The sequence below is a fragment of the Microcaecilia unicolor genome, chromosome 5 (genome assembly GCF_901765095.1).
Source record: "Microcaecilia unicolor chromosome 5, aMicUni1.1, whole genome shotgun sequence".
Classification (NCBI taxonomy): Eukaryota; Metazoa; Chordata; class Amphibia; order Gymnophiona; family Siphonopidae; genus Microcaecilia; species Microcaecilia unicolor.
In genome coordinates this window covers 151018132-151041036 of record NC_044035.1, presented here as the reverse complement: position 1 = coordinate 151041036, position 22905 = coordinate 151018132, and the positions used below count along the sequence as shown (strand labels likewise).

Here is a 22905-nt window from a genome sequence, read left to right as displayed (position 1 = left end):
AAGCAAGTAGTCAACTACACTGGAATGTAAACAAACGTACAACACGTTAACAGTAGTCTGAGGCAAAATAGTAGTCTGAGTGATCATTATAAAATGGTGTGACATATTCTTAAAAAAAAAAAAAAAAAAAGCCTCTTACACAACTGATTTACCTGATGTTTCATCGATAACTTACTATACAGGATTATACCCAGTACCCTAGAGGATGTTTCAAATTGTAATTCATCAATATATTGTAATGCTAGTTGGCACAATACTTAAATCATTACAAAAATAAAGAAGCTTTGTCTTTTGTATAGGGCCCTTCTTGCCTCTAAAAGGGGGGAGCTGAACAGAAGAGATTGAAAAGAAGCCCTTCTGGCAAAGGAAAAACACTAGAGTTCAGTTTTTCTCTTATAATAATGCTCAAATTTATTAGAGTAAATAAATGGTTACGATAAAAATTTTGATCTCAGTGTTACAGAAAATTGAATTCTTATTTATATCAGTCAAAATTTCAGTATAAGGAAAATTAAAATCTCAGTGTTTTTCCTTTGGAAGCTATCAGTCTGTGACTGTACAAAATGTGAATACTGAAGCTTAATTTTGTCCAGTCACTTAATGCTTTATATTTTCTCTCTTATCTGGTATTCTTGAACTCTGACCTCTAAGGTCACCTTCACATAATTCTGTGTCTTTGTTATTTTTCTCAAAATATTCATTTGCCCTTTGTAACCTCCTTCCCTCGAATACTTATCACTCATACTTGTCCTTCACTGAAAAAGTCCCTGTGTTATGTTTAGAGCCTGTTTGAAGCAAACACACTTATTAAAGTTTATGGCCCATTACTAGGGCTAAGCAAGCCTGTCTGTCTGTGAGAAGACCAAGAAGAGACAAGCCAGCTAATTGCCCTACTACATCATAAATAAGGGAATAAGTTTTATATATACAAAACTGACTTGATCTGCAAAACCAGACAGCTGTATACTAAACACTTTTAATGCATTGAGCTTCAACAATTGCTGATTTAGCTATGAGTGGATGAGACATGCAATCAGAAATTGCAGTCTCTTACCCTGTAAGATCGGATCATTGGAATTCACAGGTTCAACACATCACCTACATACAAAACCCCCCCACATAATCCTGATGAATCTAATATACACACATCATCTGCATACAAAAAAAAAACCACACACACACAATCCTGATGGATCTAATATAAAACACAAAGAAATCATAAAAATATTAAATACCTGAGAGAGTTGTGAACCCTGTGGCACTCCAATGTTCAGACTCCAACTAAAAGAGAAAAAAAAATCATTCTTTTTAACTGTATATTACCTGTATTTTAAATAGCCCTCCTACCATTTCTGAACCACACCTGGAGTACCAAGGTCACTCAATCTTTCTCACCCAAAGAAGCCTTAATATCTTGCCACACCAGCATGAAGTCTTTTTTTTTTAAATCTGACATCGTGTGCTTGTTTTCTGGAACTGTGAGGCGCACTCCCTTGCACGTCTCGTCAATATTATAGTCCCCCTTGGACTCCTGAAAGCACTGGCACCATATTATAAAAATAGCGCACAAAGCTTTTGAACAGCTTGGGTTAGAGCTCTACCCTGGTCAATCAGAAGAGCACCACTCTTCACCCAAAACTAACACAAGAAGTGTCCAAAAGCTACCCACATCACTGGAGATTGATATTGAGGGGAAGTGAGGAGATTCACACACAGATTAAAAGCTAGGGTGGAGCTCTGTGATTAAGCAGCCCATCCTGGTTGCTGATGTTACTACCTCCTAATCATTCCATATTTCTAAGCATGCCATCTTGCATTTGGGAATGTTACATCCCTCTGTTCAAATTATGTAATGCATTGTGCCATTGCCAGTAAGATGGCAAGTCTTCAGCATTTCAGACCCCCTCCCCCCACCCAAGTATCACTGTTTGGCCACTACAGTTTTTGAAGCAATTGTTTCTCAGGTTTGCTTTTCATCTGCAGTACTTGGGGGCATATAAAATATCAAGCCTTCAGGGGTACTCCGTATAGGCTGGACCAAGACCTCCCCCCTAAAAATATTCTGATCCCTAAATCATTTTAACCACTAGATGCCCCCAGTTCTGATTCCTGAGATCCCTACTGCCTCTGGACACTTACACTGGTTGATTACACTCTGATCAGATTTATGAGCCTTATCAAGATCTGTGTTGATGAAATCAGTAAGTTATAATTTGCTTTAGATTATTTCATATCCTATGTATGTTTTCAAATATATTTCATAGATAGGCCAGAGGAAGGTGACCAAAATGGTGCAGGCTGTGCATCCTATTTTATTAGGCAAGATTTAAGGACCCATAATGAGCCCTTTCATAATTTTTCTTGCAGGGTGTTCCCTTATCCACACCCAGGTCTGTCAAGAAACCTGCTTCACTGATTGCTGAGAACCAATTCCCTTGAGACAACACTGCTAAGTTGTTGGGGGTGGGGGGTTGTGTCTTGACAGCAGTAGATGTACGTTATTCAGCTGCTCACCTCTGGACTATATTTATAGTGGGGGGAAAAGTTAAATCCAGTTTGAGACAAATTTTTAAAAAATACATTGCACACAGAGTAGAAATAATTGCTGGCAAGGTTGTCCGTTTCATACAGATGGATATTCAGCGGTCAATAGCATCCCTGTTTGTGTCTAGTACTATTTATGAGATTGCAATGTGTGCACGTGTGTGCTGCCAAAATCCAAGAAGGGTCCTAAGTCTGAATATTTGACAACACTGCTCGGTCCTTGTGACAGTCCTGCTGATGCCTGTTGCTGGCTTCTTGCTTTGAAAAAGGAGGAGTGAGTGGTAGGGTTTTGCTGACAAATATTAAAAATATTTTAACTACCTAGTGGGTTCTGATTAAAGATTACTGTAAATTTCTATTTTTTTTTTTTTGTAACAGTGTTAACCATGGCATAAATTTCAGGTTGAACTGCTCTAGCCAAAAAGAAAATAAAATTTAAAATAAAAACAAAAAACAGGTGCATTAGCACTTAGGTAGTGATTGGTAGACATGGAAATGCCAGCAGAAAGCACTGAGGCCTCAGTATAGTAAATGGTATGTTAGTGGTGTGCAGTAAACTAATGGCATGCAAATTACAGAGGTGTTCCTAATTTCTTTATTTATAATTTTAACATTCATAATATTAACTTATGAGTGATGATACACAAGTCAGAAAATTAATATGCGAATATACATTGCACAAAGATATTTCAAACTTACGCCCACTAATTTAGGTAATCAATCCAGGAGATATAGAAATTCAAAACTTAAACATTAAGCTCACTAAGTAGTTATATCAAAAGAACAGCTTAGTTCCAGAGCGGCTGACTCTGCTCTGCCATACAGTGCTGCATATGTGGCTAAACTTGTACATTAACCTCTTCTCTGCTTAATACAAAAATCCTCCAACTGTTTTTTGGGTCAAAAAATTGATATTGCTTAGACTGAAATTTTATTCTACACACACATGGAAATCTCAAAAGAAAATCTGCGCCTATAGCTATTAATCTTGGACGTAAAGATAAAAACATCTTACGTCTTTGTTGAGTTTCTCTAGCCAAATCAGGAACAAATCTAATTTTTGAACCCAAAAACAAGGAATCCAAATGTCTCAAAGTTTAAGAACAGCGTCCCTATCCATCTCCATCGCAAAAGTTACCAGTAATGTGGTTCTTTGAGTAATAACCTCAAGAGAGGATTCTAGGAATGCCGTAAGATTCATTGCGCCTTGTTGTAAATTGTCCGATGGTTTCCCATCAGATTGAATATAATAAACCCAAGTTATAGGCAGCAGCGAATTCTCCAGAATTCACAGAATTTCCATTAAGTATTTTCTACAAATTACAGAGGTATTGATGTGTGGTGCAAGAAAACACACACTGCTATAGTAATCTTAAGTGGTTGCTGCTTAAAAAGTGAAATGTTACCCTTCCTGTCAGTGCATGAGTAGGAACAAACAAACAAACAAAAAAATTGGAAATGTGCAAACTTAAGGCTAAATTCTATTATAAGTGGCATTACAATTTGGGCTCCAAACAAAACAAGTGCTAAGCACTATTCTATAAACAGTGCTCAGTTGGGCACCATTTATAGAATAGAGCATAACACTTATTTTGTTTGGTGCCCAAATTTAGGCATGAGGAAAGCCTAACAACCAAAATTAGGCATAGATTGGTCTTATTCTGTAACACTGAATGCAAATTCCAGGAATGCCCCTGACCTGACTGTGCCCATCCCATAGTCAACGCCCATTCTTTTCATATATTCACATCTTTATAGAATATTGACTAAAAGGTGCATTTTTTTAATTGCCAATTAGTGCTGATGCGCACAATTTGAGGCACTAATTGGCTTGTTTTGCAATTAAATTTGGCATGCAGTTTTTCGCACTGTATAGAATTAGGGGGTTAATGGGTATCTGGCCTCATACATATGCATTTATTATCCAGACCATTAATCCAACACCACTCCACCATCCACAAAAGTCTAGTTTTTTTTGTTTGTTCTGAATTTCAACTGTTTATTGCATTATAAGTAGAACAGTACTTAACAGCAATCAGAAGTTGGAACAGGAAGCCTTTCTACCCCAGGGCAAGAATCTTTATTTTATTTATTTATTTGTTACATTTGTATCCCACATTTCCCACCTATTTGCAGGCTCAGTATGGCTTAGTACCGTAACGGCATTCGCCAAGTCCGGTAGGGGACAAGTACAAAATAGGGAAGGTAAGATTCAGGCACGTGGGGTAAAATGTAAGGAGGGTTTGATAATGCCCAATACGATCTTTGGTAGTGAAGTGTTGCAGAGTTGAGGCATTTAAGTTGGGTCAGTCGGGTGATCGTAGATTGTTTTCACAGCTTGTGGCAGTGCGTTCCACAGTCGTGTGCTTATGTAAGAGAAGTTGGACGCATGGGTTGTTTTGTATTTAAGTCCTTTGCAATTTGGGTAATGGAAATTCAGGTAGGTCCGTGATGAACTGGTACTATTTCTGGTTGGGAGATTAATCAGGTCAGTCATGTAACCTGGGACTTCACCGTAGATAATCTTATGGACCAAGGTGCAGGTTTTGAATATTGGATATAGTGGATATTCAAAGTTTCAGGAAATCTTATGGATATTGTAGGGAAATGGGTGTAGAATGTCTGTAGAGTGAGTTGATCTATTGTAGAGAATGGTGCTTGAAAAGTTGGGCTTAAAGGAAAAAGGAGGTGTGGAGGGGAAACACTTGTAGAAAGGTAAGAATCTTCTTTCTCAGAGAGGGCAAAGTGCTGTGGGACAAGTCTGCCTTGCAAAGAGGAAGGGGCAAGAAGACCCACAAGGCTGCAGGGCAAGGAAAGGGACTAGAAGGGTCAGTGCCCAAGACTGTCAAAATGAACGCTAGTCACTGAAGGCAGAACTTGATTGGAGGGTAGGGTCACATGCATTTGCCAGGACTTTAGAGGCTAGAGAGAGGGTCACATGGGGAGCACCAGAGGCTGTCCAGTAAAGGGCATCATCAACTTGTGGTGGCCTGAGCTAGATTACACCAGGGTCGAATGGGGTTTGGTAGGATCTGGGGTGTAGTAGGCTGTTAGGGAGTGGTTGGCGTCAGGGGCCTGCTGGTCCACCAGGGACTTTTTAATGGGCCTTTTTTTGTTTCCATTTCTGTTAGTGGTTACTTAGGAGGAGATGACCTATGCTGGAAACTGATAGATTACCGCTGCAGTGTGCATTAAAAAAAAAAAAATTAAGCACTATGTTAATTTGCATGCAGTTAATTTTGCTGCGTTGTGAGTGAAAGGTGTGTTGTTTTTAAGTACATGTATTAGAATTCTTGTTTTAAATATGCAACTTCATTTTCTACCCTGTCACCTTTCTTTTCTTTTTCAATATCTGTTTAGACCTAATTTTCTTGTAAACAGCTGTGATGCTGTTCCATTAAGTGGTATATTAAATGTAAACAAATCTGAATGCTGTGCACTGAAGCGTACTGCACTATTCTAATATACAGCTTAATATAGGCCAGTTAGTCATTCCAGTTTTTGAATTCTGTATGATTTAGCTTATTTTACCTTTGTGCAGTTTACAAGTATTTTACAATTTGAGAGCAGTTTTCAAACTGCAGCTTAATCTAGACATTGTGAACTTTAATGTGAGTAGTTTTCTCACAGAAAAAACAGGTGTTTTGAAAGCCTGTCGAGCAGAATATTGCTCAAGTTCTTTGTTCTCTCTGAAATCATGTGTCGAGGTATTGCTGTCAGTGAATTACTTTTTCTGGTTCCCTTTTTGGAAATTTCTGTTTTTGTACAGAAGGCACAATGAATTTATCAACGTATTACAAAGCAGAGCCAGATAAGGAAGTACAATTAAACAACCAAGGAAAATACCCCCTATAACGAAGTGAAATTAATGGCCCCCCCCCCTTAAAATGTCAGTATCCTACAGTTCATGTACTGAGTGCCTTAAACCCCTTCAGCAAACGTTCTGCATCTTTTAAGCAGGCGGAAGGTGCTAGCACTGTTTCTTTTATAGCATCACCAATTTTAACCAGTTCATGAAAAGAGATGAGTGGCACCCCAAATTGTGAGAATAACCCAACAGTAGAGAATGTTATAGTTGCTACTGCTTCAGCATTACACCAGTCATACCCTTAAAAATTGTCACCTTTTGGTCTTTAAACAAGAGGGCTTAGAAACCCAAACATCTCTCCCTCAAAACATCTGTACCCCCCCCCCCCACCTCCCTGATCCTGTTTGCCTTCTGCTCCTTGCCTAGCAGCTTAGCTTCTCTCCTCTACCTCTTCTACAAATTTATTTCTCCAGCTATCTTTCTGCACCCTCCTTATTCATTTATTCCTCCATTTCTTTTCCTTCCTCCTCCACAAGAATGGTGACGAGCAATGGCAGTGTGCTGTTTCAGGGACAGCTTCTGCAGAGTTGACATCATCCCTAGACTGATGTTATTTTTTCCTGTTTGGTGTAGAACTGAATCCTTGTGTGTAGTACTCCCTTTTCAGGTTCAGCGATGTATGAGACGAGGGATTCTCAATCCAGTTCTTGAGACACACACAGTCCAGTTTCAGGATATCCACGTGCATAAAATATATTTGCATGCGCTACTTCCATTGTATGTAGCTCTGTCTCATACATATTCATTGTGGGTAACCTGAGGAATCCTGTGCAGAAGGAATGGATCCTCAGAAGCTTAGCCGAAATTGGGTGGCGGAGCCGGTGGGGGGAAGAGGGGTTGGTGGTTGGGAGGCGAAGATAGTGGTGGGCAGACTTATGGTCTGTGCCAGATCTGGTGGTGGGAGGCGGGACTGGTGGTTGGGAGGCAGGGAATAGTGCTGGGCAGACTTATACGGTCTGAGCCCTGACAAAGACAGGTACAAATCAAGGTAAGGTGTACACATGAGTTCATCTTGTTGGGCAGACTGGATGGACCGTGCAGTTCTTTTTCTGCCGTCATCTACTATGTATGTTACTATGAATGGCTGGATGTATCCCGAGGACTGGGTTGACCAGCTCTTGGGTTACACTCAAATCAATTGAGTTTTCAAGATAGCCACGATGAAAATGTATAAGAAATTTTCATAGGGAATATGGTACATGAAAATTTCTCATTTTGTATACCTTATGGCTGTACTGAAAGTTTAACTGTCTGAGTGTGTCCTGATGACTGGGTTGAGAACAACTACCTAGTCTAGATAGAACACCCCTGATTTAAACCATCATGCATTGAGAATCAGTCGGTTTTCGATGTCTGCAGCCCGGTTGGGTTTTCAGGATTTCCTCAATGAATATGCATGAGAACTGATTGAAGACCTATCTCTTTGAAAAAACATACTGCAAGGATCAAAACACATAAATCCCATATACACCATAATAATGCCTCGACGTACTCCATTTCCCCGTACTCTTTCCCATTCAATAATCTACCCACAGATAAAAACTGTTATACCCCATCACGCTCTTGCTATTATTCGATCACCCTAGTAATCCCCCAACGTCATATCCTATAGTTTCTACACCCCAAAGATGATTGACCTGTCTCTGTCTTCCTAAACTATTCACAATGTAACCCATAATCGTAATGTAACAAACTGTATTTCCATCATTTACAATGTATTGTAAGCCACACTGAGCCCGCAAATAGGTGGGAAAATGTGGGATACAAATGCAATTAAATAAATAAATAAATACAGTGGGAGGCAGTGCATGGTTTAAATCCATTTCAGCTCCTCTGCTTGTGAGTTGCAAGTTTCTTAAGTATTGGTTATCCCATGTGATCTGCTGAAGTGCATCAGTTCAAGACTTTTAGGTTGACTTGCATGAGAAACATGAAACGCAGAACATTATTTGTATTTTCTCTTGGCAGTTGTGGCTCTCCCTCTGCTGGGAAAGGAGCAGTGTGCAAAGGGCCCAGAGATTTGGTGTCAGAATATTCATACTGCTTCACAATGTGGAGCAGTGAATCACTGCCGGCAGATGGTCTGGAGTAAACCTACTGTGGTAAGTTTTTAGTTAAGGTCTTTGTGAAACTAGTGTTGCTATGATTGAAGACATTTGAATTCTAAACCATGTAAAAGTGTCTTTATTGTCCCATAAAACAGCTTGTTAAGAATCAGAATGTGACCATAGATCTCTTCCAAAGGCATGTTTACATAAGATGTGTAAACATGCATACAAAACTAGCCCCAGTATAATAAACTGGGAAATTAAAGCATCAATAGAGGATCCCAAGATGGGGACCAATTTGTCCCAGGGTACCTGACACTTTTTTTCCAATGCATCAATAACATCATGCATAAGAGCTTGCTTGAAGTTCAGTATTCTCAGTCATTTGAAGTGGCAGGGTAAGATGAAGTTTAGGATGGTACTGAATTTGGATTTATGTTCTTGAAATGTGCATGTGTGGTGTTTCTCTGTTTATTGCTAAGAAAGTATAAAATGCCAGCTTTCCTGTCGTACTCATCTGATGCCATCATACTACTACTGCTACTAATAATTTCTTTAGCGCTGCTAGACGTATGCAGCACTGTACACTGGACATGACAATTTCCCATCATGAGAATTGGCTCTGGCCTGGGTGATGTCAGTGATGCCAGCTCCATTAAGACTGGTGCCATTTTCAAATATAGCATCAGTTGAAAAGTATGATGGAAGATACTTTTCTGGGGCCAGGTTTTTTATTTATTTTTTACTACTGGTTCATTGGGGAAGTGCTGAGGGTTTGGGGGTTAATATCTAACTTCCCATTTTAGTGCATTTTTTCAGTTTATTGCTATCTTTTTTCCACTTCTAATTTATCAGGGAGCTTTACTTCCTTGTTGTCCCACAGAAGACCAGCCCTGATGTACAGGGTTTGTCCCATACCTAGAGAATGACAAGGGGACAGTTTGTCTCTGTCCCACATGAGGACAGAGCTCCATCCCTGTGGACTCTGTCCTTTGCATACAAGGACAGAGTCCACAGGGATGGAGCTCTGTCCTTGTATGCAGAAACCTTGTTGATTTTATATTTAAATCTTTTTATTAAAGTTTAAAAAGGAACAATAATGCTGTACAGCTGTTTGTAAATCACAAACAATAATGAGCAACTATAACCCCCCCTCCCCCCCCCAACCACCCTCTACCATTCCAACCCCAACAATAGCGGACTACTACGACCCCAAGAAACCCTGATCCACCCTGTTAAAATGTCCAGGGGTACAAAATACAACCCGTTCTGTATGCCTTAGCGGGGTGAGAAATATGCCCTATGAAGTACTGTTATGACTTTTTAATCGGTGAATGAATGTCATCAACAATCTCTGGTTTCAGTCTAGCTCTCCTGTCCTCTACAGTCCTTCCTGCAATAGAAGATGTCTTCTTAGAATATGTGCCGGTAGCACGAATGTACAGATACCCCCCCCCCACCATGCAAATTTTGCTAGTTGTGGCCAACATGTTTGCTTTTTTCCAAAAAATCAAAATATCATTGTCTGCATCACTCAAATATAAATAACAGTCCAGCTCATTAAAAGGCTTCAAAGTAGAAAATGATACTGGGACAAAGCTTATTCCTGTCACCATGGGATCTGTTCCCATCCCTGTGGTTACCGCAAGTCCCCATGTCACTTTTTACCCATACCAGCAGATGGAGACAAAAGAGAAACTTGTGAGCACTATTCAGTATAAGGTCCCATGCAGCCAGAAGCTTCTCAGCATTGTCTCCAACAGATGGTAGACAGGCTACCCTTGCAGATTGGATAGAGGGCTTATTGGGCTCTCCTGGGAGCCAGCTGGAGAGCTAGTGACCCCATTCAATGGAGTTCCAGAGTGTGGAGGTTCCTTTCATTCCTGTTGGGCTGTTTTGGCTTTGGGGTATTTTGGGTTCCTTTCCCCGAGGCAGAGGTATTTTGGCTGGCTGCCTCCCCCATCTTTCACTGGCCAGAATCAAGAATGGTAAGGAAAACAAAAAAGAGGAAAAAAGGCAGCGCTGAGAAGGCCATATTATGTGAATCTGCAATGCTGAACTGAATGAGGAGTCATAGCAACTGGGGAGACAAGCAGCAACTGCAAGGTTCTGAACTGCGGTGGCAGGAGCAGCATTTGTGCCTGGAACTGTGGCGAGGCGAGTGACTCCTCAGCCTCATTTATGACAGCCCCATCTGAGCATGTGGAGGCAACCAGTGGGAATTGGCCCTAGTGAGTTGCTACAGCGGCTCAGAGGAAGAATTCTAGGTAGAATATGCAGAGGCATCTGCTGCCAGTAGCATGGTTGACAGGAGGTTTCCAGGTCTGGAAACTTCAGTGTAGGTGCAGCTGGAGGCATTGGAAGGGATGTCCAAAAGGGGATTGCAGCCATCTTGGACTTTGGTGGCCACTTTTCTGCGAGGACCACAAGAGCCTCCACATCCTGGCTTCAGAAGGAGCTTGGGGGGGGGGGGGGGAATGGGGGTTTGCACCAGCTCATATAAGTACTTCTTAAGGGAAGGAGGTGGTCAGGTTATAACTCTGCTGTTCTCTTCAGCAGTCATATGGAGCAGCAACTAATGAAGGTGCTAATGATTGCAGTGGGTTTCCTGCCTACTTTCCATACTAGTTCAAGCATCCCCCACCCCCAAGCTCTTTGGTGGTAGTAATAAGCCACAGCCTTGCCTGCTTCTTCTCTGTGCTAGTTTGTGTACCTTGTGGCAGCTGTCAGTTGTTTTCTTATTTCCATGTGAGTCTGGGCTCCCAAGGCCATGATCTTCATCCCTTGATAAGACAGTGTGGGATCATGGAACAGCCCACTTAAAGTAGATTTCTTCAGAGGTGAAATAGTTGCATTTTTCCTTAGCAGTTGGTTGGCTCCTTTTTGGTGGACCTCCTTTGGTGGTCTCGTGAACCCCAGGTTGGGAATAGCTGTGCTAGAGCCCTGAGCCATTTCCCAGTGTGACATAACTAAGTATTTCACAACAGTTTACATTCTGTTCGTTAAAATTTATGAACTGCGATATACAGCAATGGTAAATACCTGAATTACTGCTACTTATCATTTCTATAGCGCTATTAGACGTATACAGCATTGAATGTGTGACATGAAGAGAGAGTCCCTGCTCGACAGATTGCAATCTAATTAGGGCAGACAGGCCAAATAAGGTATAAGGGAATTCTCCGAGGACAAGCAGGCTGCTTGTTCTCACTGATGGGTGACGCACATGGCAGCCCTGAGGTCTGGAAATCTTCCTAGCAACAAAGTTTGCTAGAGCCTTCGGTCACGCGCGCGCACCGCGCATGCACGACCATCTTCCCGCCCAACATGCGGGGACATCAGTTCTTTTTTGTCCATGGTAGAGAGACTATTTCGTCCCTCTAACCACGTCCTGAGGAGCCTTCGGCTTTTTTCGTCGCGTTTTCACGTTTTTTTGTACATTTTTTCTTTCTCTTTTGCTCTAAGCTGTTTCCTCTTCTTTAAAAAAAAAAAAAAAATCCTTAGTTTTATTTGGCCGCCTAAAGTTTCATTTCGCCGCCATTGCGGCCCTCTTAGGCCACCGTTCGGGGTTTTCTCCTTTTTTTTTTTTGTGCCTTTCTTTTTGGCACCATTGACGATTTTGACCTCGCCGCTGCTATTTTTCCGTCCATGACAATCGAGGATTCCCAGCGGCTTCAAGAAGTGCGGTCGCTGCAACCGGGCAATCTCAGGTACTGATCCCCATTCGTGGTGTATCCAGTGTCTTGGACTCGACCATCGCCCAGATGCGTGTAAGTTGTGTCTTAGCCTTAAAAAGCGGACACAGGCGTCGAGACAGGCTCAGCGGGAACTTCTATTTGGAGCCTTGCCCGGTATGTCGACAAAGGTACCGAGGTCGGCGGTGTCTATGTTGGCACCGGAGCAAGCATCGACTTCAGGAGTGCAGGTAATGGCTGTCTGCAGACCTCTGCACGCTAGGAGTAGTGAGCCGTCGAGTGGGTCTCCACCTGTCTCGGAGGCTCCTGCTTTGCAGGCCCATCGGGACTGACCATCTTCGGACCCGACCCTGAGGTGACGTTTGGATTCGACGTCCTCCTCGTCGGTACCCCAGCGAGCATCAGGCGAAGGCCAAGAAGCACTGGCACCGGTCCCCTTCTTGTCATGGTACCGTGAGCTCCGGGGCGTCGAAGGAATTGGCACCCGAGAAGCGTTGATGCTGGAGGACCGCTCCCCCTCTATACAGGAGATGTCGATGCGTCGGTTGACGGACAGCGCGGTTCTGGCTCAGACTCCTGTACCGGTTTCCCTGCCTTTCCCGGTAGAGACTCTGGACGAGTGCCTCCGAGCTGTGCTTCCGGGTCTCCTGGAAGGGCTGATGCGCCAATCTGTTCTGGTACCGACGGTGCTGCCGCGGCTAAGAAAGCACACAGAATGTTGAGTATTATTAGGAAAGGGATGGAAAACACGAGAATGTTATTATGCCGTTGTATCGCTCCATGGTGCGACCGCACCTCGAGTATTGTGTCCAATTCTGGTCGCCTCATCTCAAAAAAGATATAAAGGAATTAGAAAAGGTGCAGAGAAGGGCGACGAAAATGATAAAGGGAATAGAACGACTTCCCTATGAGGAAAGGCTGAGAAGGTTAGGGCTCTTCAGCTTGGAGAAAAGGCAGCTGAGGGGTGATATGATAGAAGTCTACAAGATAATGAGCGGACAGATGTGAAGCGTTTGTTTACACTTTCAAACAACAACAAAACCAGAGGACACAAGATGAAGCTAGAATATGGTAGATTTAAAACAAATAGGAGAAAGTTTTTTTTTACTCAGCTGTGTAGTTAGACTCTGGAACTCGTTGCCGGAGAATGTAGTGACAGCAGCTGGCCTTACAGAATTTAAAGGGGGTTTGGACAGATTCCTGAGGGAAAAGTCCATTGAGCATTATTAATTTTTTTTGTGGGGGTGGGGGGGGGGGGGGGGTTGCCGTGTTCTTGAAGCCTGGATTGGCCGCTGTCGGAGACAGGATGCTGGGCTTGATGGACCCTTGGTCTTTTCCCGGTATGGCAGTACTTATGTAAGCAACTGGTGGATCAGCTGAGCAAGCCAGGCCTTTTCAGGAGGTGGTCAGGCAGCTGAAGGCGTGTAGTAAATTCCTGTCTAGGGGTGCTTATGACACTTTTTGATGTTGCATCCAGGTCCGCTGTTCAAGGTATAGTGATGCGCAGACTCTCATGGCTGCGTGCCTCTGATCTGGAGAGTAGGACTCAGCAGTGGCTTGTGGATGTTCCTTGCCGGGGGGATACCATTTTTGGCGAGAAGGTCGAGCAGGTTGTAGAGCAGCTCAACCAGCGGGTAACCGCGCTCGACAATCTCTCTCACCGGACGCCTTCAGCATCTACCTCAACTGGTAGACATTTTTTCCGGGGCAGGAGGAGTGTTCCTATTCTTATAATAAGCGTAGGTACACTCCGCCTGCTCGACAGCCTTCTTAGGCTCAGCCCCAGCGTGCTCATTCGCGTTAGCAGCGTGCGCCTAAACGGGTCCCTGCAGCTCCCCAGCAAAAGCAAGGGATGGGCTTTTGACTGGCTCCAGATGAACATAGCCGCAGTAAACGTGTCCATGCCGGACGATTTACCAGTCGGAGGGAGGTTAAAATTTTTTCACCAAAGGTGGCCTCTCGTAACCTCTGATCGGTGAGTTCTCCAAATAGTCTGGTTGGGGTACACCCTCAATTTGGCTTCTACACCTCCAAATTGCCCACCGGGAGCTCAGTCTTTCAGCTCCTATCACAAGCAGGTACTTGCAGAGGAACTCTCCGCTCTTCTCAGTGCCAATGCAGTCCAGCCCGTTCCACCAGGGCAAGAAGGGCTGGGATTCTATTCCAGGTACTTCCTTGTGCAAAAGAAGACAGGGGGAATGCGTCCCATCCCTAGACCTAAGGGCCCTGAACAAATATCTGGTCCGAGAAAAGTTCAGGATGCTTTCCCGGGGCACCCTTCTTCCCATGATTCAGGAAATCGATTTGGCTATGCTCTCCGGGCTTAAAGGATGCTTACACCCACATTCCAATACTTCCAGCCACAGGAAGTATCTTCGATTTTGTCTCGGAACCCAACACTTCCAGTATTGTGTGCTGCCTTTTGGTCTGGCCTCGTCACCCCAGGTCTTTACAAAATGCCTGGTGGTGGTCGCAGCGTCGCTACGCAGATTGGGAGTGCACGTGTTCCCCTATCTCAACGATTGGCTGGTGAAGAGCACCTCGGAGGCAGGAGCTCTACAGTCCATGCAGATGACTATTGAACTTCTGGAGCTACTCGGGTTTGTTTTAAATTACCCAAAGTCCCATCTCCTTCCAGTTCAACAAGTAGAATTCATAGGAGCTCTGGACTCAACGACAGCTCATGCCTATCTTCCCGAGACCAGGGCAGACAATCTTCTTGTGTCTATGGTCAGAGCGTCGCAGCAGATGTTGAGACTTTTCGGCCACATGGCCTCCACAGTCCATGTGACTCCTATGGCACATCTTCATATGAGATCAGCTCAGTGGACCCTAGCTTCCCAGTGGTACCAAGCTTTCGGGAATCTAGAGGATGTGATCCAATTGTCCATCGGGTTTCACAACTCTTTGGTGGTGGACCATTCGATCCAATTTGACTTTGGGACGCCCATTCCAAATTCCTCAGCCACAAAAGGTGCTGACGACGGATGCATCTCTCCTGGGGTGGGGAGCGCACGTAGATGGGCTAGAAATGTTTAGTAGTAGTAGATGGGCTCCATACTGAAGGACTTTGGTCCCTCCAGGACTCAGGTCTCCAGATCAATCTCCTGGAGTTGCGAGCAATCTGGAACGCTCTGAAGGCTTTCAGAGATTGGCTGTCCAACCAAATTATCCAAATTGATAGACAACCAGGTTGCCATGTACTACGTCAACAAGCAGGGGGGCACCAGATCTTGCCCCTTGTGTCGGGAAGCCGTCCAGATGTGGCTTTGGGCCCGTTGTCGAGGCATGTTTCTCCAAGCCACGTATCTGGCAGGCGTAAACAGTCTGGCCGACAGATTGAGCAGGATAATGCAACCTCACGAGAGTGGTCACTCAACTCGCGTGTGGTGCGCAAGATCTTCCAAGCGTGGGGCTCCCCCTTGGTGGATCTTTTTGCCACTCAGCTCAATCACAAGGTCCCTCAGTTCTGTTCCAGACTTCAGGCCCACGACAGACTAGCGTCGGATGCCTTTCTCCTCAGTTGAGGGGGAGGGTCTTCTGTATGCGTATCCTACCATACCTCTGGTGGGGAAGACTTTGCTGAAACTCAAGCAAGACCGAGGAACCATGATTCTGATTGCTGCCTTCTGGCAGCGTCAGGTTTGGTTCCCTCTTCTTCTGGAATTATCTTTAGAAGAACCGTGGAGATTTTCCGACCCTCATAACTCAGAACAAGGGGGCGCTTCTTCATCCCAACTTCCGGTCTCTGGCTCTCACGGCCTGGATGTTGAGAGCATAGAATTCGCCTCTTTGGGTCTCTCTGAGGGTGTCTCTTGAGTCTTGCTTGCTTCCAGGAAAGATTCCACGAAGAGGTCTTACTCTTTCAAATGGAGGAGGTTTGCCGTCTGGTGTGATAGCAAGGCCTTAGATCCTTGCTCTTGTCCTACACAGACCCTGCTTGAATACCTTCTACACTTGTCAGAGTCTGGTCTCAAGACCAACTCCATAAGGGTTCATCTTAGTGCAATCAGTGCTTACCATCAACGTGTAGAAGGCCAGCCTATCTCTGCACAGCCTTTGGTTGTTCGATTCATGAGAGGTTTGCTTTTGTCAAAGCCCCCTGTCAAACCTCAAGCAGTGTCATGGGATCTCACCGTCGTCCTCTCCCAGCTGATGAAACCTCCTTTTGAGCCACTGAATTCCTGCCATCTGAAGTATTTGACCTGGACGGTCGTTTTCTTGGTGGCTGTTACTTCAGCTTGTAGAGTCAGTGAGCTTCAAGCCTTGGTAGCCCATGCTCCCTATACTAAATTTCATCACAATCGAGTAGTCCTCCGCACTCACCCTAAGTTCTTGCCGAAGGTGGTGTCTGAGTTCCATCTGAACCAGTCAATTGTCTTGCCAACATTCTTTCCCCGTCCTCATACCTGCCCTGCTGAACGTCAGTTGCACACATTAGACTGCAAAAGAGCATTGGCCTTCTATCTGGAGCAGACAAGCCCATTCAGACGTCCGCCCAAATGTTTGTCTCATTTGATCCCAATAGGAGGGGAGTCTCTGTCGGGGAAACAAACCATTTCTAATTGGCTAGCAGATTGCATTTCCTTCACTTATGCCCAGGCTGGGCTGACTCTAGAGGGTCATAAGTACATAAGTAATGCCACACTGGGAAAAGACCAAGGGTCCATTGAGCCCAGCATCCTGTCCACGACAGCGGCCAATCCAGGCCAAGGGCACCTGGCAAGCCTCCCAAATGTACAAACATTCTATACATGTTATTCCTGGAATTGTGGATTTTTCCCCATTCCATTTAGTAGCGGTTTATGGACTTGTCCTTTAGGAAACCGTCCAACCCCTTTTTAAACTCTGCTAAGCTAACCGCCTTCACCACTTTCTCAGGCAATGAATTCCAGAGTTTAATTATACGTTGGGTGAAGAAAAGTTTTCTACGATTTGTTTTAAATTTACTACACTGTAGTTTCATCGCATGCCCCCTAGTCCTAGTATTTTTGGAAAGCATGAACAGACGCTTCACATCCACCTGTTCCACTCCACTCATTATTTTATATACTTCTATCATGTCTCCCCTCAGCCGTCTCTTCTCCAAGCTGAATAGCCCTAGCCTCCTTAATCTTTCTTCTTAGGGAAGTCGTCCCATCCCCGCTATCATTTTAATTGTCCCATGACGGCTCATAGTGTCAGAGCCATGGCAGCGTCAGTGGCCCACTTGAAGTCAGCCACTGTTGAAGAGATTTGCAAGGCTGCGACGTGGTTTTCAGTCCACACATTCACATCTCATTACTGCCTTCAGCAGGATAGCCGACGCGACATTCGGTTTGGGCAGTCGGAGCTGCAGAATCTGTTTGGGACTTAGGATCCAACTCCACCCCCCCAGGCCCATTTTTGTTCTGTTCCAGGCTGCACTCTGTTAGTTGTTTTCCTCGTAGGTCAGATCTTATGTCCTCGCCATTGCGAGGCCCAATTGACCTTACTTTGTTGTTTTGAGTGAGCCTGGGGGCTAGGGATACCCCATCAATGAGAACAAGCAGCCTGCTTGTCCTCGGAGAAAGCGAATGATACATACCTGTAGCAGGTATTCTCCGAGGACAGCAGGCTGATCTCACAAACCCGCCCGCCTCCCCTTTGGAGTTGTTCCTGCTTTTCATATTTGCTTTTTGATCTAACTGATGTCCCCGCACGGGAAGATGGCCGCGCATGCGCGGTGTGCGTGACCGAAGGCTCTAGCAAACTTGTTGCTAGGAAGATTTCCGGACCTCAGGGCTGCCGTAGGCGTCGCCCATCAGCCAGAACAATCAGCCTGTTGTCCTCGGAGAATACCTGCTACAGGTATGTATCATTCGCTTTACTAAGGTGGGAGTGAACAAATGAGTAAGGGCTAGGAGTTAAAAGCAGCATCAAAAAGGTGGGTTTTTAGCCTAGATTTGAAGACTACCAGAGATGGAGCTTGAAGTATAACATCATACATACAAGCTTTACAAAATGCAAACAAATCAATATAAAAATTATACCACATTTTGATTATGAGCAAACAAATCAATATAAAAATTATACCACATTTTGATTATGAGCAAAGTATTTCTGAAACAAGTATTCTTTTAAATATTTACAAAAACAAGTACAAATGTGGCTATTTCACAAAAGAAGATTATGCCAAGTAAAAACAGCTTGATACACAAAAGAACTGCCAAAATAACCCTTTTTAAAATGTATACCTTTCTGCCGATACACCGAAACCCAGACTTTCCAGCTGGTACAACATCAAAGACATTTGCTGACTGGAGATTGAAAGGAACCCATTACATATACCAATTGGTAGATGAGGAAGATGAGATCTTTTGCGGATTTACAACAGGAGTATAGATTTCAGTAGTAAGGACCTTTTTGCAGATATCCAGATACGGCATTATATTGTTTCTCTGGGCTGGATTAATTTCAGTGAGGATGTGCAGGACACTATCAATACAGCTCTTACATTGGGATCCCAGAACGAAGTCTCTTTGAGGTTTCATCATAGATATCTACAAGATACCACAGAGGACCTAGACTACAAGAGATGGGCGCAGGTGTGGTCCACAGAACTGGCGGTTGAAGTGCTGGACAGTTTTAATTCAAAGTTATGTAGTGTCTATACTGCGCGTTTCTCCATTCACAAGATACTGGGAATTACAGTATAAATTTGTGTTACGAATGTACATTTCGCCCTACAGGGCGTACAGAGCTGGATTTGGAGCCACCGGGGTGTCCCCCAGATGTGCGAAGGATCCGGCAACGTTGTGGCACATGTTTTGGACATGCCCAAGGGCGGCGGGTTTTTGGACACGGCTGCTAGAGGAAGTTCGAGTAATTTTGAGGCGGAAAGTGCAGTTTCAGCTGTTGGTTCTGTTTGAGTACCGATGCGTCAAACCCACCCCAGCTGGATTTCGATAAGGCGAGCCACCTCCATGCAGTGAGCATTTACCACTGTCCCCGGGACTCTGCTGAGACGGATGTTGCAGCATCTCAAGCGATTCTTGAGGTCCTCCAACTTGAACACCGCTGCCTACTCCTATTGTTCCAGCTGATCGACAAGGTCCTGGGGATCTTGACTAGAGTTGCACGGGGACAGAAATTTCACCTGTCCTCACTAGCATCTCCTCCATCCCTGCCCGTCCCCTGTGCTAAAATAATCTGACTTGTGGTAAAATAACCCAACTTAACAGTAGCCCATGTTGATAACTTCCATTCTCAGTGCTTATGGTTGATAGCATTAAAATCCCCATATCCATTAATTATTATTTTTTTAAGTGCTATTATAATTGCCAAGGCACAAGGAAAGAATAGTTAGGCTGACCTTGGACTAACTTCCATGGGAACTCTGCAGGACCTGTGTCGATACCCGCAGACCTGGAGGGGATCCCCTCAGGAACAGTGGGTTTCCTAGTTAACCATGTTTGTGTAGCTCGCTAGTCAACATTATTAAATCAGCTAGTGACAAGCTTTCCGAATACTTTTAAGAAATGTATTCTTTTGATACTGAACCAATTTTTTTTTCTTTTTTGCAGTATTTGTGATAGGAGTACTTTCACTGTTTAATTTTGTAAATTTTCACCACAAGTTTATTTGGAGTTTCACTGTAATAGCCCTCCTTTGTTTAGTATAGTAAATAAAAAGTGCAATGAAAAGGAAGAAAAAAAATAGAGGAAGTTGGGCTTTTTTTCTGGTTATGATATGATTTATCTGGCAGGTCGGATGTTTTTCAGTAAATGTCACTGTTTCCTTAATAAAATCAGAAATGGGCCCTATTCTTATGAACCATGCTTCTGTCCTACTGAATAAGAAGTCACTCCATGCCATACACTTTTTGGAATTCAATAAAATTAAATAGCATGCAGCAATTTTTTTTAATTCTTTGTTTTAATCAAGTGGCTTTCTTCCCTCTTTCAGAAAACCATGCCTTGTGAGTTATGTAAAGAAGTCATAACTGTGATTCAACAGTTTCTGAAGGAAAATGGCACACAGGTGAGAAACTTTGTAGCAAGAAAGGCTTTTCTTTAAGGTGACAGTAGTGACCAATTTACTGTTGCTTGTTTTAAACTTTCTTTATATGTAAAACTAGTAAAAAAGGCCCGTTTCTGTTTTAAAGGAAACGGGTGCTAGCAAGGTTTTCCTCAGAGTGTGTATGTTTGAGTGAGTTTGAATGTGCGAGTGTGTGTGTGTGACAGAGAGAGAGAGTGAGACTGGGTGCGAGTGTGCATGTGAGAATGAGAGTATGTGCCAGGGTCCCCCCTCTCTCCCAGTTCCAGGGTCGTCGTCCCCCCTTCCCCCCCCCCAGTTGCAGGGTCTATGTGTCTCCCCCCTCGTTTTGTCTAGTGGAAACAGCTGTAAAAACGGCAATGAGAAGCAGCTCCTAGGTTTCCTTTTTTTTTTTTTTTTTTTTTTTTTTTGAGTGTATAGGAATAACGGCTGCTTTGAGGAGTGGAATCAGAGATTAACCAATGGGCTTCCTTGCTTACCATAGACTTGCTTTGTTCACTTCCACTCCTGTCTATTGAACGTCCTGCAGCATGTCATAGCAGCCAATCAGTGGCACTTCAGGAATGACAACACTTTTATGTACTCCACTTTCCTTTTCCACGGTTCCAGGCAGCCTCAGAACGTTGGAGGTGAGAATTATTATATAGGATGAGGGATCTTGCTACCTACCTGCAGTTACGTAGGCAGAATCAGCAGTCCATCCACTGAAAGACCAAGTCTATAGAAGGGAGAGATCATATCTACCCTCTTGTGGCCACTCTGATATTAGGTCCTGTTTAATGTTCCCCTCTTCGTTTAGGATGAAATTCCAGTTACAAGACACCACCCAGTTTTATTCTTAATTTAGTCCAGTGGGCTCTAGTACTCCCACTACTGGTCTTGTTTCCCTTCTCAGAGTTTGTAATAATTATATGGTAATTGGAAGTTAATCCAATCTTTCCTTTTCCCCAGCCCTCTGGAAAAATATTGAAACAACCCTCCTCCTTTCCCGGAATGGTTTAGTCCCCCTGCCACCTCCCATGTAGTCGTCTCAGACTGACTACTACTACTATCTAAGCAGAGGTAGTAAGGACTATACCCGAGTTGTCAAATTATATGCTGTTGGAGATGGATCCCTTCCCAGTGACGGGATATATACTCCATCACAGTGACACATATGCTGAATTCTGGCAGTCTATCTTATTCTTTTCCAAAACCTGTCTTTTGTTATCGAGAGAACATGGTGCTGAGGATATGACCAGTTCGTATGCCGAGTTGTAAAACTGATCTTGTAGTCATTGAAGGTTGGGTATGAACAACCAGAAGGAATATTGTGCATCTAACTTTTCAAATTGCTTAAGACAGTTACTCCTGTGTGTTACTGATTTAGATGGTTCCACCTGTTACAGTCCTTCTAGTAGTTTGTATTGTTATGTTTTTCTCCAGTGATTTAAATGGTACTGTTTTGAATTCAGGTGTCTCTTTAAATCTTCCATCACCCTTTGTGTTCTACAGTATTTTCCTCTGTCAGACCATATCATCTATGTTCATTGATCAGTTTTTATAGCACTTTTCTGGTATTTTTTTTTCTAAGTGTTGAATCAGAAAATACATTTCCTGATTGTCCATGAGATCTGGAAATACAGAAATGGCTCACAAAGGTTAATTCTTGTATTTGGCATAATGTGTGTGATATTACTTTCTAACTTGTACATTATTTTATAGATGGAGATTCAATCATATTTGAAGAAGATATGCGAGTTCCTTCCTATCAAACACTTGGGTGAGGAGTGCAAGGACTCTGTGGATCAATACCTTCCCGTTCTCTTTACTTTCATAACAGAAGAGCTGGTAAGAAGACAGAGCCAAGACTTAGTTCATTTTAATTTTCTTTTTAAAAATATTTTGCTTTAAACTCTTTTCCCCTTGACTTGGGTACCTCCTTTACTTTGAAAAAGCAAAAATTTGACTCATGAACACCTAGAAAGGAGATTTTGTAAAGGGTCCATACAGTAGCAAAAAGTTGCCCAAAGTGTCACAACAACTTTTGTTTGAAACGCTAACCTACTAGTGGAATGTAATGTTGTATATCTTTTGTTTCTGTAGCTGTGAGGGACCATTTTACAGAACTGAAGAAAGATAGCTATAACAAATGAAGAACTTTTGCAGGCATATTTTCAGTATCATCTCTGCCATCCTCCAAGTCCTTCCCTATGTAATTGGATTGCTAATTTGCATTCCATTCTTGAAAACTGAAATGAAAGCAGCTTAAGTCTGATTTTTGTGTATGTGTGCCCATGCTCTTGAATAGGTTACAACAGTGGTTGCCTCAAAAACATAAGTGTGTTAGGTAAAATATGCTTAGATTGGGTCCATTGTTAATGTTTTTCTCCTTTTGATCCTAAAATAGTGAGGGGTAAGAGACTGGGTGTCATGTTGGCAATGTATTTTTACTAGAGGCTTGCAGTGGTACATCAGAGCCAGATTTACTAAATTTTGTTTTCATTTAGGTTTAGAATAGGAGAGCAGCCTTAGGAAATCATTCCCTGACAGGCAGATGATCAAAAGCCCCGTGCTGTTCCAAACGGCGCTCTAAAATAGCGCTGGAACAGTGCGGGGCGCTATTAGACCTATGATCAGAGATAATTGCGCTGCTTAAATTTGCATGCATTATCTCTGATCATGAGGTAGACGTGCGGGCGAAGTGTGCCTGAGCATGCGCTCAGCACAATCCTCCTGCATTTGTTTGACAGGT

The 22905-nt window shown here is 43.4% G+C and overlaps 1 protein-coding gene across 2 annotated transcripts in view; it reads left to right on the top strand.

Annotated features, from left to right (window-relative positions):
• Positions 1-22905, top strand: part of PSAP (prosaposin) — a 210055-nt gene that overhangs the window by 22239 nt on the left and 164911 nt on the right. For both annotated transcript variants that reach the window (XM_030203420.1, XM_030203419.1), the window contains exons 2-4: positions 8381-8514; positions 20082-20156; positions 21876-22001. In XM_030203420.1, the coding sequence (XP_030059280.1) occupies positions 8381-8514; positions 20082-20156; positions 21876-22001 (335 nt within the window). The remainder of the gene's footprint in view (positions 1-8380; positions 8515-20081; positions 20157-21875; positions 22002-22905) is intronic.